Here is a 17,867-nt window from a genome sequence, read left to right as displayed (position 1 = left end):
AATCTCATGGGAAAATAGGAAGGTTTTGTGTTTTTTTTTTTCCTGACAAAACTAATTTTCTGTGTTGACTGGCGTTAATTGTACTATCATCCTTTAATTGTACACTGATTGCTTCCTGTACCAGCCTTTCCATCAGTTTTCCTGACATTGATGTCAGGCAAAATGATCTGTAATTTCCTTATTAAATAATGGAACAATGCTTGCTTCTCTTCTGTCTTCGGAAATTCACGTGGGATTTCAAGACGTATTTTTCTTAATTTGGTTCTTTTTAATTTTATCTTACTGTGGTTTAGGGTTAATACCTGTTAAACAAGCATTGTCATGCTTCTTGATATTTTGAAATCTTAGTAGTGAGCATCAGAGTTTCTGCTTCACTAGATCACATGAGGAATATTTTTGTGGTACAAAACTGGTCAATCTTTCTAGCACTGTTTCTTACTATCAATATGAAACCTTGATAACCCAGGATATAACATTCTCAAACACGTATGTGCAGTTAATTTCATTGTTTTCCGTCTTACCATAATGAGTGAAACTGCTGTTTAGTCATTGCCCTGGAAACTCTGTGAAGCCCCTGCAATACTCTGTCTAAGGTGCCCAGAAAATGTGTATCACAATGCGGTCCTGCTATAAATAGATAAAAGTAATAACTTTGGCTAGTGCCAAAGTTTTAAAGCATTTTATGAGTCTAAAATTATACTCTCTCACTGACATTTGTTACTTAGAGTAATAGAAGGCTTGATCTTGTCCAGATCCCGAAGTAATTAAACTGTTGAACATTTCCTAGTGATCTATATGGAGGTTATTTTTGAAAGATGAGGTGTTGTTTGACCAGGCTTGCACTGTACTTGACTAAGTAGATTAACTCTTTCTGCCCCATTAGGAGGAAACATACTCTAGTAAAATTGTGGTCTGATTTACCCATGAGAACAAACATCATTATTATTCTATATGTGTTACTGGTTCTGGAAAAATAATGATGAATGCAGATCATTGCTATACTTTCTAAAGACCACAACTGGAGTCAGGACTTCTTTGTTCTGGATGCTATACCATAAACATATCTCTTGCTTCTGCAGGTATGTCATCAAATAGTCACATATTTTTTTTTAAGTTTATAGAAGCAGGGACTGGAATGGAGGTTTTTACCAAGTCAAATACAGACCCTACAAGTAAACACAGAATGTATCACTGAAGTGTTATGCAGCAGACATTAAAAAATTTCAGGGCTTTTTAGGAATGCACAGACTTATTCTGGTAAGTCATTAGTCTATGATTGTGAAAGATGAACAGAAAATTAAACAGTAAACAAGGTGAATAGATAGATTACTTATGCCTAACATTGATACTATAACGTAAAGGTAGAACCTCAAAATCTTCACTGTTCTGAACAAACAAGGAAAATATGTAAGATATTAGTTTGTAACTAAGGCTAACTGCAGCATTGCTAAATTAATATATTGGGTTTGTACGGCATTTTAATTATACTCAAGAACAAAATGTATGAGAACAGTCAGATTGAAAAGAGGTTGTTATACATGAGTGTGGGTCTATTTCTGGTTCCCATTTGATTTTTTTTGGAGGGCTATGGCATACTCAGGATCCTTCCATTTTCTCCTTCAGGTTTCACGTCTGTCTCTCAAGACATCTGTGGTGTAGACATTTGCTCAGCCAAGGGAGTCTGAATGAGCCTGTTCACAATGTACTATTGCTGATCCCAAATCAGCTGCCATCTGATGAAGAGATGTTCTCCACAGTGGCTGTTCATGCTGCCTCTATTTTTTTTGTTCCTTAGGCTTTGGCTGACCTGAGGACCTGGAACTTTCAAAACCTTTTGATGCTAGGTGACTAGTTTCTGTCTAGTAAATAAAAGATGAAAACTATTAGAGCAAATCAGCGAAATGGATCTTTAGACTCTCCCATCAAATAGCTTGGGGTCAGCATTACCCTGCCTTCCTGAAGAAGGGAACAATTTCTCAGGAAAATAGTGAGTGATCCAAGAGGTGCCATGTCCAAATTGACATGGCTACATATCTTTTCATACTTGGTGCTCCATTTCTCAAATTGCTACTTACATTTCAGCACTGGCAGGTTGCACACTGTTAGGTTTCTGAGGCAGGGGTTCTCCATGGCCATGGGTTTCGGCAGCATTTAGCATAACTGGAACTTCACGTGCTGCTGCAAAACCAATACAAATAACAAAGTAAACCAAGTTTTGTTGTAACCCAAATATTTGCATCTCTTAAAAGCTTTTCTATTAATTGGTGTCCTCCCATTAGATCCACGAGGGCAGCAATAATTGACACTGGTCCTATACTACAGATGGCTGTAACAAAGTAGAAAGATTATGTGATTTGGCTTAGGCTGTAGAAAAAGTTTCTGTCATAGCTAAAATTGCATCACTTGAGTCACTTGCTTTTAGTATATTATTTGGTCTTCTAATCCCCAGGAAACCACAGCAGAGCTGATTTTTAATCTACCTGTGCTTTCCATAGCCATAGGGGTTACCCAGCTACTTCTGGCAGCTAATACCATGTCCTTGGAGAGAGAGAAAGAGTTACTTCTCCAGTGTGTTGCTGGCTGCAAGTGCCATCACCCAATTCTCAAATGTGGCAGGCTTGATTTTGTGCCTTTGCTCCAAATGGATAATGAGAGTGTCTCAAAACAGCAGGTACCTCACTGGTGACTGCCTGATCTGCTGCCTTGTGGGGAAGGAGAAACTTGGCCCCTCATAAATTTATTTTGGTAGAATATCAAAATGTGAACTGTGGCTTTCATCCTTCAAAAGCAAAAAGTCTCACATCCAATAAGAGGCAAGTACCTGCACATCAGCTGTTGTGGCAACCCACATTTAAGACCTTCAGTGCAGATTTTGGACCAGGGGAGAATCAGACTGTGTCAGAACAAACCTGCCAGTAAGAGCTAGATACACAGGGACAGTGACACGGAAATAAGCACGTAATTTTGCTAAACTGTTTGTTCTAGTTCGGAAAAACAATATTAAGGAGACTCTTCATGAGCCTTAAACTCCTTCCAGCTGCTTGCAAGCTACCGGCTGTGCCTGACATTCCCCCTTTCCGGCTGCAAAGTCTGGTCTCTTTTTAGAAACCTGTAGAAAAAGCATTTAATTTCTATTTGAGCTTATTGAATTTATTTTAATTTTATTTCTTTCCCAAGTAAAATGGTTACGTGGAAACAGGAGTTTGTGTGGTGTTCCTGCTGCTCAAGTAGTACCATGAGCACCCTTGAAGAAATGGAGGGTGACACAGCATGGGCCAGCCTGAGAGGGCAGCCGAGTCGGGCTGTGCTTGCAGGTTCTGGCCTGGATTCTCAGTTCATCCTGTGCTGAACACATACACATCCCCTGCTATTTTTCTCCTTTCTATACAAGACTCGATGACAGACATGCAAAATGGACTGAAAGGTGGGATTTTTATATGTGTGGTAAACGACCTTTGTCTGTCATTTTGTCTCCCTTTGTTAGTGACCTAGAAGAGAGACTTCTGTGTTTTATAAGAATTTTAGGCTATCTACAGCACATGGTAAACACTGCAGAAAACTACTGCAGTACTGGATTTCAAATACAGACTTCACATTCATTCATATTGTGTGTTCTGAATTTGCAGTGTATGCGTTTTGATGATAACTGCCAATATCTATTTTGTCTTTGACAACTGACTTTATGGGGTTTGTGAGGAAAAAACCACTGCTGATTAAATTTGTATTGACGGGTTTGGATTCTGTATTTGCAGGAAAACAGCTACTGCAGGCCTACTTGAACCACATCTCTCCCTCAGTTCCTACTTTAAGGTCCTGAAAGCCCAGGATAAATCAGGAAGCATTTGCTACTGGACGTTCTTTCAGTGTAAATGAAACATGTTATTGATAATTGACCAGAATAGTTCTTTTGATAAATCTATGTCTTCTGTCAATCTGCTGTTAAAGTGTCTTTCAGACATTAATTGATTTATCCTCCCAGTATTTCTGTCTTCGGCAAAATATTTTAGTTAGTTTATACAGCTATTCCCTTTAGTAATTTAGTGGTTGACTCTGAATTTCTTTATCTCATTCTGTGTATGATGAAAAATACCAGCTTTTTTTGCTATTTAAAAGTAGTTTGGGGAGATAAAAGAATACAGAATTGTATGAAAGAAAAAATAGAAAATGGAAAAAAAACCCAAAATCAACTTTCTTGATGGTTTTGAATTTTTAGTGAGGTTGAAAAATGTTCATTTTATATGGACTAATTTTCAGTTCAACTGATGCATGGAGTTCAATATTACTATCAGGAAAAACAATTTTTGCCATTGCTTTAATCTTGTAATTCTATTTCTTGCTATAGTATGAATTATTTAGAATGGAAAGTGACAAATATTTAGAATGGAGAATAACAGAAAGGATATAAATGTGTATATGTGTAAACACAAGGAACAAGAACTGGAATTCTATAGTGCTTGTAGTTACTAGTAAGGGAAGAAAATAAAGCAATATAAGTTATTCCTTAACTAGTCAGTAAAGTTGAAAGTGAAGGCCGCAAGTTCTCCCAAGTCCTTCCCAGCCATAAAAACTTGCAGAATGTAGATTTTAACAGAGATACAACCGTGCTGAGCGTAGAACTTAAGCATGCATAGTAGTATTGCTTTTGTTTGCAAACAGTCCTTACTTGCTGCAATCATCCCTGAATGTTCCCGGCTCAAAGCACTGGGACAGTTTGGTCACTTTACATCTCAGTAGGAAAGCTTCAGCTTGAAAGGACATCCCCCATTCAAAAATAGAGCTGCTTCTTTCCCGCCCTGTCCACGCGCCCCCCAATTCTTGCTGTTTCTGAAGAGCTATGCTCATGAATAGTAATATAAAAGAATTTCTGAAGCTCTTACTACAAGTTAAAAGAAAAAAAAAGAGTGAAATGTGTTTCAGTTTGTGTGTTTATCTGTGTATTTGAATATCTTTCAGTTCCTTTAACTTCAGGATTCTTCAAATCCACTAGCCAGTATCAGGCAAATCTGATGGAAAGATAAAGATATCAAAATAGTGTGAAAATCACAAAAATATAAGAGCCCCATTGAAAAGAGACACGATGTGAATGTCCTCGTTGAGAGTCAGGGTGTCACTGAGCATTTTGGGAGGGGACAGCATCCACACAGCAGTGTGCTCTGCAGCTTGTGGTGTTGGAGCTTCAGCTGGAGCTCAGTACAGCCCTGGGTAGGTGTTCGGAACTGAGGCCTCTCCCTCTCGGGTTCTTCACTGTCTGCAGTGCTAGTGCAATTCAATTATCAATCTGTCAGTCACAAAATGCTCTCCTGCTTCAGGCTGGAATCTACTTGCTCTTTTGCGTCTTTGCCTCTGCTAAGAAAACAGTGTGGAGATAGCCTAACTTTCATTTGCCCTTCCATTTTTAGGGGTGTTTTTGGAAGGAATCAGAGAAATGTCCCTCTGCATATTGCCCATAAATACCCTTCCAACTTCCAGGTCAAAAGTAAAGTTGTCTTCTGGTATCTCTAGTGTTCTCACCACATTTCATCGTGTTGCTTTTCATTTGCACTCTTATCATCACCAGTGCTTGAAAATACCTTACACTCTGGTGTAAGAGCATAACATCCTCTCGTATTCAAATCTCCCTCAGAAAACTCTTCTTTCATAACATTTAGAAGCACAAGTAGCGATGGAGAGCCATCATTATCTTAACATGCACACTAGCGGTTCTGGTTTGTTGCTGTCCTTTGGATCTCACTGCATACCGCTCACAGATCTGTGCTGCTGAGCAAAGGTCCTTGGGACATGGACTGGGCCTTTGTGTTTCGTACATAGTGTTGTGTCTGAATGTCTTGACCTTTAAAAGGCAACTCTGAGCCTGCCAAAAATGTGTTCTATTTAATCGAGAATCTAATTAAGACTAAGCAAATCTCTGTTACAGGCCTGAAATTCACTCTGTGTATTGTTCATGCCAACCCAACTTTGCCCACACGAATGTTCATGAAGCTCAAATAAAAAGAACTGTAAACACAGAAGAAAAGTCCATCAAAAGGATGACAAAAATCTGTTATTAGTATTTGCTTGCTTTCTTGCTGACAGAAAGGGCAGTTGGGTTTCTAAAAGTGAGGCAAATATAACTGATATTGGAATCCTCAGCACAGCAGATTGGTTAGTGAAGCTAAGTACAACACAGTGAAATGAAACAATTTAAAGAAAACCATTAAAGGTAAAAACCTTTGTGTAAACAGCAACATTGTTCCCTTTAGTACAGGACATTACAAGGAAGCTGGTTGTGCTGCCTGCCTTGTTGATTTTCACTGACTACCAAGGAGAATAGAAACTTTCTACATAAATCCTTGGGTGCTAATATAGGAAGGTGGCTGTGTAATCTGAGCTGTCTGACCCTGGCAAAGTAGCAGACTGTAAGCTCACTGCCTAAAGAAATGATTTAAAAAATCAGTGCTGGGAGGAGTGCTCACTGTTTTGTTAATGTTCATCAGATTAAAGTGAATAAAACTGGAGCAATATGAGCAGGACGTAAAAGCAGAGGAGTGAAAGGAAAAAAATCTCTCTCAGAGAGCCTCTTATTGATCTCCCTTCCAATTCGTCCTGTCAAACAGCTGGCACGGTGTGCTCTGCAGGCAGATGAGCAGCATCGCTCATACAGCTGTGCTATCTGGAGCACAGATGCTTGCACTTGCTCTTGGTAGTTCCTAGCCAGCTTCCAGAGTTTTGGTAGAATTATTCACAGATGCTTGACACACAGAGATGAGACAGAAATTCATTGAAAAGGGATGTGAAGTTAATGTATAGATTCATCTTCCTGTTGTTTTTATCAGACTCCCTAGATAAAGTCCATCTTTGTGGATCTGGTAGAAAACAATATATGCACATTGCATTAGAATTCCTTCTTGAAAGTTACATATCCCAGAAATGAAGGAAAGAAGCTCCTTCTGCTTTATTTGTACAGAGTAGTTCTGATATGCTTGTGAGAGATATTGATCTGTCCCTGATAGGGCTGAGGTCCTTATCCACAGAGCATGGTGCATGGCTTGGTCTTCTAAGAGCATTTAAATGCACCTGACCAACAACTTAAATTTCCTTGTCCTAGATGAGTCCTCTGTTTGTTCACATCCCTTGGCTCCCTCAGACCACTGCAGTTTTGCCAATAATCAAAGTATTAATGACTTTCTTTTATCAACACGATCTACTAGAAAGTGACTGGAATAAAAAATTTCACTTCTCACACACTGCCAAGTGGCCTCCAGATGGGTGGTGGGCTTAGCTCCTACTAACTGGAAGATTTAATTGAAAGAAGAAAGCCTGAGGCAGCACATACATGCTATTTATTTAAGTGCATGTTCTGCTAGTTGTGGTTTAACGCACTCCCTATGCTTGGCTGCTCTGCAGCCTCTGATTCTCTAATTCATTGCTGCTGTTGGGCACCTCAGCAGCCCAGCCAAGGTGTGACGCTGGGGTGGCATCCTTGTACTCTTCTCAATATGGCACATCTGCTGTGGTTGACTAAACCTCCACATCAAGAGCTTTTACCCTCAGGGCAGTTCCACAGAATGCTGCAGCCTCCCCGGTCCTCCTCAGCATTGCTGTAGGAGTGGCAGGAAAGTTGCTTGGGATTAATGCCAGTGCATAAGAACACAGAATTTAAACCAGAGACCTTTCTCATTATTCCTAAGGTTTAAACCTGTCCATAGACAAGTTAGTGGAAACTGAGGTGTCCCTTGGTGTACATTTATAGGAAAAAATAAAAACAAACTACCGATAGACAACAAGTATAATATTTTGACGAGAATCTAATTTTTCTCTTTTCACCACATGTTATGCAATGTACAGGGAGTGCTGTATTTGCTGGCAAAGGAGGGAAGTCTGGGGAATCTATTCATTTTCCTCCACATTTAAACAAACGCTTTCTCATAACCATGGCCAAGAAAGGAAGCAAAAGTACTTAGCAAACTTATATTAAGTGTTCTAACTCAATGTTTATATTTTGTTCCTGAAAAATATACTGACTGTATTGATAGCATAGTAGCATTCAGCTCCTGCAGTCTGATGTGGGAGAGGGCTCAGTGCGTATTTTTAACCTTGTATGGAAACTTAATTTTGTTTTCGAAATACCTGCCACTCAGAACAGTCTGAGCCATTCTGAAGCAAAAATTGTGGCCTTCAAAGAAAGTTCATACGACTCCCACAGGGTAATCATGTCTGGGAGAAAAAAGCTAGTGGTGTCCAGAGATAGGACTCCCACTGAGGAAATCTGTCACTTCCCCTAACTTTCTAGTATTTTGGTAATGCGATTTCAAGACAGAGGTCTTATGAACGCCAAGGATACTCCTGTCGGAATATGATTTCTTTCAACCAGATAGCTGTCTTAGATTAATTCCAAATCACTACATAATGCCACTGCTAGGGAAGGCTTTATAGATTTGCCTTTGATGTATAAACCTGTGATTTCACTTACTAATCTGGAAGCTTCTGAAGATAAACACCGATGTTTATGAAATTGTATTCTATTCCCACAAGTCTATATTTTAAAGTATGGTGCCAGAAGTTGTTAGTTTGGGAAATGTAAATCAGATTTTAAATATGCAATTGAAAAGATAATTTGGTCTTGAGAAGCAAAAATATTTAAATTTTGTTTACTTTTTATTCCCATCTCATTAGTTTTGAACATCTCATGCTACATTTCCCCTGTGTGAAAGGAAACTACTTTTCCTAGTTAAGGATGAGCTGCATCTTCCAAAGGCAACCTTCAAAGAAAAAGGAAAAATAATGAAGAACTATTGCTGTATTTTAAGAATAAATCTGAAAAATTTAGAGAAAAGATTTTGATTTCTTTTCAGAGCTTATCATCCCAATTATCAAAATAATGGCCTTCCTGACACAGAAAGAATAAGTCATAAGCTACACTGCATAGCAGATCTTGTATTTTTAATAAACAGTCTTGTCATTGTGTGGCTTGGTTTTTCTCAGGAAAGTCCCATATCTTTTGCAGAGCTGGAACAAAATGTTTTACTTTTACTTACTAGTGTCCTTGAAATAAATTCAATTAATTGCAATGATCAAAAAAGGAGGAATTGTGAAAGGTATTTTATGGCAAAGAGTGCCTCATTGTTTCATATTTCTATGACAATGACAAGATATGATGCATAGATTCATGCCCGTCATTAACCTCGCCTAATGCAGTAATGCAGCAGACACATCACAGTTTTAGGATGATCAATGGCTGCAGTGATACCTGGGTTCATCGTCTCTGTCCACTTCACCATCATAGTCTGATCACTACTGCAAAACTCAATTTGAGAAACACAGTAACTCTTTATATAGTGGGTCAGATTCTTCTCTTTATCCCGAACTGTGGTTTCAAATGCCTCATTTCACTCGGTTTTATCTAAATTTATGCCAGTGTTGTGAAAAGTAGAAGCTTATTCAAAATGGTATTTTGGCCTTGTTGGGGGTTTGCACCTAAAGTGGTATTTGTATCAGAACTGTAAGGAAGCACCAAATCTGGATGCTGGTAATGTGTTTATTTCACCTTGGTAATGTTTTTAAAAATCTGTTACTGTTTTCCTTACACTACCAGATTCATTTTTTTCTAAAATAACATTTTTTACTGCTTGTGTACCACAACAATTTACAGAAAGGGCGTTCTCTCTGTCTGAGTGCTGTCATGGGAATACATGGACTGTCCATCAGTCTGAACATATGAGTGACTAATATAGTGGATAAGCCCGATCAGCACTGAACTTTGCTGCCACACAGTAAGTACAGTGATGTTCAGCAAGAGCTCAGTGCAGATATAGGTTATCTGTATGATCGAATGACATGAATTGATATCTTCTGGATCCAAGAATATTTGTTCTGATGCTTGAAGGACCTTATTCTCCATAACTCTGTGAGCTTAATTCAGATTTATATTGGTAAGAAGGGGATAGTCAGATCATTTTTGCTTAGAAATAACAGGTATAAAAAAGGAAAACAATAAAGGGTCTGACAGTACTTTCTTGGCAATTCCAGCTTCCCGTTAGAAGCAAACTCACTTGCTTTTTTCAATATGACGCAAATGTCTCCCCACGTCCATAGCTTGGGAAGACACAGATGGACTGGTGTTTTGAGAAAAAAACAACAGGCAGTCAGTCTGGAGAGGAAAAACAGCCTTTGATATTTTGTGGCTGTTACTTGTTGATAGAGGCACGCACAGGCAGTCAGCCCTGCTGCAGCAGAGGGACGGCTGGCTCACACCCCACAAGTGCTTCACCCTGCATTTCCACAGCTGCCGGTGCTGGCCTTGGAGTCAGAGCCAGAGTGAGCTCTGCCGCGCACGAGTGGGATTGAGCGGGTGTGCAATGGGCACAGGGCTGACTGCCGTCAGACCTACCCATCAGCACTGCCTCGATGGTTGCGTCACCGTCATAGTGGGAGGCTGTGCTCAGTCCCCCCTCTCCTGCCATGTGGGGAGCTAAGCACAGGCCAGGAGCACTCTGTTCTCACTCGGCCTGCTCCTCTGTTTGAATTGGCTTCTTCATGGAAAGGAAGAATTTCCACCTCACAAATTAATCTATGGCTGCAGTGCAGAGACCAGCAATAAAATGTTAATACATGTGGAAAGAAGGATGGAAAGCTGGAGCTATGAACCTGAGAAAGACACCGGGCACCTTAATGGCTCAAGTTCTCAGTTTCATGAGCAGGGCTCACAGAAGTGTAATTTCTTCCCATATATAAATAGAGTTTTAGTTATCCTTCTAATTTTCTGCCATTTTTATCCAATTAGCTAATTTTATTGTCTTGATATAGCAAAGAGTCAAAATTCCTTATCTCCATTTCTACCACTGTCAATGATCTAGGATTATTTTGCTACCATTCCTAGTTGCTGTAACTAATTTTTGTTATAATCTATTATTTGCTATAACTAATTATTAATTTATTTCTGGACATAAATAAATAAAAAATAGTCCCTGACCAAAATAGTTCATAATTTAGCTGTAAACATGAGAAATAATATGCATTGTTTAATTGTTTTTGTCTCAGATTACTTCAGCTGCAAAACAGGTCTAAAATATTTATTTTAATTAGAAAGGCATTGTAGCTTTCCTTCATTAACACTTCAAAAATATTTAAAAAGAGGTGCTATATTATATCATGTCATAGTATTACTGAGGAGATGAGAAAGATGTGGTTGATTCACAAGTATATTCAGAATCCCATATGGAGAAGTGCATTGAACACAGACTTGAAACACCAGCCTGCCATTGTCATCTAACTGAATTTGGACAGAAGATGCGCTATAAATACATGAGATCTACTTTGTCATAGGTTACATTTCACTTGCCTTCCAAATGCTGAGCACTGCTCACTGTTTTTTAACTGTTATTTTTCCACGTATGAAGTAATTTGATATGTGAAAGTATGTTAGTGACTGAAAGCAGAGAAAGTTACCAATTTATCTTTTCTAAGAGATTATCTAAGAATCAGCAAACTGCCAAAAAAGGGTTTATTCCTTTTGCTGAAGTAAGAAGGATTTCACTGCCTGCTTTGACGTTTCAGGCCAAAACAATTAAATGTCTACCATCCACCTACAGCTCGTACAGGAAAGAATTTTGTCTCCTTTTTGAATTTCCTGTACTGTAGGTGACACCAGGAAATGTAGAAGAGTACAAGGGAGATCATAGAAAGAGAGAAAGGGGTTTGGTCTGTACCAGTTATAAACAGCAGGGAAAGAGAGGTTGTTACATCATGACCAAAGTCTCTGCCACTGAGTGGATGCTATTGCATGTGATCCCTGAAAGACTCCTTAAGTCTTTTATCCAACCAGACTGGAAAAACTAATATGTATATATATATATATGTATATATATATATATATATATATATATAAAGTTTTTGCAAACTGTCATAAAGTACTCAGTTATTAGGGAAACTTCAAACTCCTTTCAATGCTGTGAGAATAAAATAGTCACTTTGGAACTTGTCTTCTATTAAAAGAAAAAAAAAAAAGAAAAAACCTGTAATTATTTCCAGAAACTCAATCATGAAAAATTTTCAGGGAAAATTTTCTTTTTAGGAAAAAAGGGCCACTAAAAAGCTCCATGTGGCACAGATTCAGCATAGGAATACATGGCAGTTGCTGTGCAGCAGTGGAGGGTGCTGGTGGGTACTCACAGCTACTTTGTTTGGCAAGGTAGAGCAGATAGTGTTTAGCTTTGGTTGTGTCATCTCCAGCCACTAAAGTATTTGCCATTATTTAATAATCTTAATCCATGATTAAGGCTATGGGAAGTAGCTACAGTGGTCAGGCATTTTGCTGCATTTTAGTCTCCTGGGACAAACTACAGCCTCCTGGTCTTTGAGATGGGTTTCTGCCCTTTAAAAGGGGAGACGGTGAACTTCACTTCTACTTTATCAGGGAAAAAAATGAATCAGAGTACCTGAGTACTCCTTCCTTAAGTATCCTAAGGACTTTCCATAGTGTGGCAAGTCATATCCCTAGTGGAAAAGAAGACTTGTTATGCCTTTGCTTGTCACATGGCTTTCATTGTCCTGAGAAAGTGACTTTACATTAAAATGATTTCCTCTGAAAAATGTAGATAATTTACAGCAGAAGGTGGTGGGTTGGATTGGAGCATTCGATACTAATGAAATGATTAATGATAAAAAATTATTTAGAGGAACAGGCCTTATTACACGCAGTGTTGTGGAGGACACTTTCCTGACTTGTTTCACATCCCGGATGCAGGACTTGTTTCTGTCAGCCAGTCTGTCAGCCAGTGAGGCTCCTGCGCTGGGTCCTGGTCAGGCCCCAGCTGAATGGGCTGATCTGGTTAATGCCCCCCAGTACAGATCTGTCAAAGTTTCTCATCAAGACTTGCCCTTCCTCCAGCAGAGGTTACTGATCCCTAAAATGGGATACCACAGCTATTCATGAAATAGCAACTCAAACTACTCTTAGTAATACTTGAACTAAGATGCATTATTTTGAAATGCCTGTTTTAAGGACCTGACTACCTGTGAAATATTATCAACGTCAGGAGGTGGTAATCTAGAAGTGTGATCATGACAAAAACCTCTTCATCCAGTTGATTTGAAGCCGAAAGAAGGCAAGTGGCTTCTCCCCATGTCTTCTTTTCCAAGGCCTTATGGCAGTGTTTGTTTGAGAAGTAAGGCTTCTCTGAAACCAAAGACGGCCAGAAAAAAAGCACAATTTCATTTACAATATAATTTACAATTTAATTTAATGCTGAGAAGGCATTCTGAGGGGCATGGTAGTAATATGGCTGATGGAGAGTGAGATAAATAAGCTTGCACTAATGTCAGCACTAATAAGAATCATGTTTTCAGCAGCTGAGGCAGTGCGGTCAGAACTAGCTCAATTAAGTCTGTGCTGTACTACAGTGTGCAGTGCAGATAAAACCAGAAAAGCATCACAGTGTCTGTGTTTGAATGCTAGGCCCATGGCAGCAAAATATTTGAGACTATTTCAGATGGGGAATTTTCACAAATTTTCATGGGGAATTTTCACAAATTTTTATTTTCAGTTAGCAAAGTGATACAAAGCTTTCTTTTAGTGATTTAGAAGAGAATTTTAAAGAATGACAGAGAAGTACGTAAGACTCACTTCAAAGGCTGTTATAGTTTTCATGGTAATTTAAGAGTCAGCATATTCTGTTGTGTAATGCACTATATTGGAAGTCAATAGAGCTGGTTTCTAACATTTAATCTCTCAGATCTTATTTCTCCTCCTGCTTCTATTCTGCCCCCTAAGAGCTAACAATCTAAATCTACAAGACAGCCTCGTATTTCAGACATTTCACAATTCTAAATACAGTGGCAACGTCATGCAGGTTCTCAAGTGCTGTTGTAAGACATATAATAAATAATATTAAACATTACCTTGGGAGGTCACTTTTCAGTTTTAGGGTGAGAATCGAGATGCAAGTGTGGAATTCAGCTGTTTGGATGAAGACTTTGGGGGCTTTAGAAATGCTAGTTGTTTTAAAGTTGTAACTTCATCTGTGAGCTTGTAGGCATTTGAAATGGCATACTTTATTGTTTGAAGGTGTGTGTTGATGTTCGTCAACTGTGTACAAAAGCCTAACTCATATCTACGGAACTTGCCTCTCAACATATTTAATGAAATGGATTATTTCTATAAACTGTAATAAAATGTGTGCACATTTTATAGAAAATGACACACATTGTAAAATGTTGACTGAAAAGTTCAAACAAATACTGGATACAAATTGACTTTGAATTCCAAGATTCCAAATAAACATATTTTTGCCTTTCTAGATTTATATAAGCTGTTCTAGTTCTCCACTAATTTCCTCTTAGTTCTCAGAACTGTGTTTATGTTTGGTTCATTTGGCCTACTTGAGCATCCTTTTCTACCGCTATTCCCTAAGTTTGCTTTTCAAGTCAAGTATTCTTCTGGACCCGTTCATCACATCAGACCCTGGAGAGCTAAATTTGGAAAGCATAGCATCAATTGTTATGAATAACTGCCTTCAGAGTACATTGCAGTAGTGATGATGAATTTCCCAAAACTTCCTAGAGAGCCATTTCCTACTTTAGACCAGGGCACATGCTCTGCTATCTGTTTAATCAAGTGACAGAAGGAACAGCCATAGCCAAAAGCCAGAAGAGGAACGTTAATCTAGTCAGATAATTTGAAAATCTTTAAAAATTAACTCCACAGTGCAGTAAAGTATAATTTCATTTTCCTCCAGACATTAAAAATATTAATAAGAAGCCACTATGAATTATGAGCCGTACAAAGTGTTCAAACCAACTCAAGTGTAAATTTCTTTTGGTGAAATTCCAGCGGTCTAGTTTAGTCTTACGGAAAAGATTTTTGGCCTGATACTGTGCTGCTCTTGCAGTTCTTTTGTTTTAGCACCAGAAAAGAGAAGCAGGAGGCTGGACCAGCCTTTCTTCTTCAGGGCAGAAGCTGAAAAGATCAAGAAGGATGCCTGATATTATCTTTTAAAAAGAAATAGGCTACTGGCTGAGGCCAGGAGTAATGAGAGGTGAGTTATTTCATAACTAGTTTGGGTATCTTCCACGAGTTGGTTAGAGAAAAATGAATGTAATTCTGAAAGGACAGCAGAAAAAGTACAAATAGCAAATTATTCTAATTAAGGCTTTTGTAGGCAAAGCCTTTCATTATAGCTATTCAAAATGTACAAAAGGGCAAAGTAACAAGTGTAACTACATTTTGTTTTTTCTTTGAAGCAGTGCCCAGTGTCACTTGAGTTTCATTTGTTCAAGTAAGTAGGAATATAGGGATACAAAAGCAGATGGTGTTTGCTGTTATTGGGTGACAGATGTTCTCTTATCCTTGAGATTATGCAGTTAAGTGTAATGCAAAATACAGAACATCCTCAGCTCCCATTAAGCACAGGGGCAGCTGGAGGGTCTCAGTACCTCCCAGGAGGTGCATAGCACTTAGAAGCCAGGGACCTTACTATCTGAGTTCCTCACCTAAACATTTATTTTTGACGTGTCCTGATCATCAGTTCTATTGAAATCAATGTTCAGCATCTTTGGGATCACCCTCCAGTGACCCTCTTTAGGCCTGAAATCAAAGACCTACCCCTCTTTTCAGGAAACTGATCAAATGCCAAGGAACTACGTCTAAAATGGTCACTTGATACAATTATGTTAATATAGTAATCCCACTAAATGATAACCTTATTGAAACACATATATATACATCACACAGAGGTAATAAAGAGAGATAAGATAATCTTAGTGCTCAGTAGAAAACACTTAGTAAAAACTAAACGGTTCCAGATGCTGAACAATTTCCCCTTGAACTGCAGTATAAAATTATTGGGCGAGCCCTCTAGCCAGCCTGGATCCTAGGTGCGATTTGGACACGGCCATCCTAGAATTATCAAAGAGATTTTTTTCTCCTTCAAAGGAGTTTTTTCTGAAATGGCAACCAGCATTTTTGAATTTATTAATGTGGACCCTGAGATGAGTCTGGCAAATGTGGAAAAGTCAAAGTCACATTTTAAGAGCCACCATAAAAGTTTTAAAAAAGACAAACACTGAGTGTTTCATATCAAGCATATCAAGAATGTATCAAGATACTCTTTATACATAATGCCCAAATAAATACACCTTGCAAAGTGGGGCACTGTCAATCTGCATGTATTAAACACAGGCACTAAAAATCAGCATCACATTGTGAGAAATGTTATGAGAAATGAGAAATGTGAGAATGTTATTGTTCCCAGATTTTGTGATTTCGGTTTGTGGTGAATAGTTTTTTATTTTCAGGAGTGGCGGAGACCTACGCCTTCTTTTGACAACACTTAAGAGTTTTGACATCTTTGGCAATCTGGATGCTGATTTTTCTAATCCAAGTTAGTCACTCCAAAGGGAGACACAAACTTCTAGTGAATGCTTTGGAAGGTGCTGGTTCTTTTGTATTGTATTAAAGCTCAAAGTCACATTCCAGACTTATGAAATAATTCAGGGTGGCTGGGGTTTTTTGTTTGTTTGTTTGTTTGTTTTTAATTAGCAAGAAAGACAACCTGATGAGCTAAATGTTGCTTTTGGCCAATGTATATAAAGTGTTTTGGAGGTAATCTAGGAGCAAATGAATCTTAAATTTATTTGTGATAAATTGAATAAAACAATAGTTGTAAACAAAGTAGCAAACCCCCCAAAATATCATACGGTGGGTTCTAGTAAGCTATTTAGGTTAGCCGGGACCACAGAATGATAAGAAATATCAGGGACATAGAAGAAAACTCAGTAAGTGCATCATGCAGCTGAAAAGTATACTAATTTGTTGGTTCGTGCAAAAAATGTATGTTTAAAAGCAATTTCTAGAATCAGAAATATGTCTAGACCGGCTTCTAACTGTTTTGATGGCATATATAGCAACTTCAGCACCAATACAGGTGGATGTCATCTTAGAGCCAGAAAGTCTTCGTTACCCTATCGCTTCCAGGCACTATTTCTCTGTAGTGCCTGGCTTGTGCCACAAGGAACTGACACCACCACTGCTGCTCCTTGTAGCACTTCCTTCCATGCCATTTGTGTTACAGATGCTGGAACCAGAGGTGGGGAGCTAGCTCCTCTAAGGTACAAACAAAATTATGATGCTTGACATGATGCTTATGGGCCTTCTTCACCTGCTAATGCCCTTGCAATCCCCCTTATTAGCACTGAGTACTCCCAATTCCCTCTGCTACAGCATCCAAGCTCTGCACACTCTTATACTCCATGTAAGAAATTCCCTACTAATGAAAATTTCGTTAGCATTCATTAGGAAGAGTTCCTACATGGTCACAGACCAGTTATCACTTTTATGTCAGTGAGAAACTAACCTCTGTGTTATTTCAGGGCTGATTGTGTAGTCCAAAGTACAATCACCCATTCTTGACTTCTGGATGTTACTACATGCTCTGGATGGATATAGTTACAGAGCAACTCTAATGTAGTTTGAGAAAACATGCCATGGATGTTCATTCATCTTTGTCTTAAAAGTTTCTGGATTCCTGCTGAACCTCAGCTTTGACCTTCTCTGAATAGAAACAGGAGATAATGACTTCAAAGTGAATACACTACCAAGTTTATGTAAGCATGTATTTAAAGGATTTTTCAACAGTTAATTCCAACATTGTTTCATTTTATGTTTTAGTGCTACAAACATGAGGATTCCCTCATATACAATTGTAAATTTGATTTTACTTGATGGTTCTCTGCATTTTGAAAAACAGATTTGTCTTTCTGGCCTATGAAATACCATCATTCAAAAAAAAATCTCTAAGGAATCACTGCTTTTAAAAAAATGGATATCTTACACAAGCTCTCTCTAAATTTTCTCTTTTTTAAACAATGCTGTATTTTTATGTAAGCAATATGCA

The 17,867-nt window shown here is 38.5% G+C and overlaps 1 protein-coding gene across 3 annotated transcripts in view; it reads right to left on the bottom strand.

The window, feature by feature from the left end:
* The window catches only part of PDE5A (phosphodiesterase 5A), a 135,487-nt gene that overhangs the window by 71,447 nt on the left and 46,173 nt on the right, over window positions 1-17,867 (bottom strand). For 2 of the 3 annotated variants that reach the window (XM_021298671.2, XM_021298669.2), the window contains exon 2: window positions 2,076-2,178. In XM_021298671.2, the coding sequence (XP_021154346.2) occupies window positions 2,076-2,158 (83 nt within the window). In that variant the 5' untranslated portion in view covers window positions 2,159-2,178. The remainder of the gene's footprint in view (window positions 1-2,075; window positions 2,179-17,867) is intronic. The other variant, XM_065062757.1, reaches the window with a different exon arrangement.

Source organism: Columba livia, chromosome 4, assembly GCF_036013475.1.
Source record: "Columba livia isolate bColLiv1 breed racing homer chromosome 4, bColLiv1.pat.W.v2, whole genome shotgun sequence".
In the NCBI taxonomy this organism is placed as follows: Eukaryota; Metazoa; Chordata; class Aves; order Columbiformes; family Columbidae; genus Columba; species Columba livia.
The sequence above is the reverse complement of the archived record's forward strand: the minus strand, read 5'-3'. Positions and strand labels throughout refer to the sequence as shown.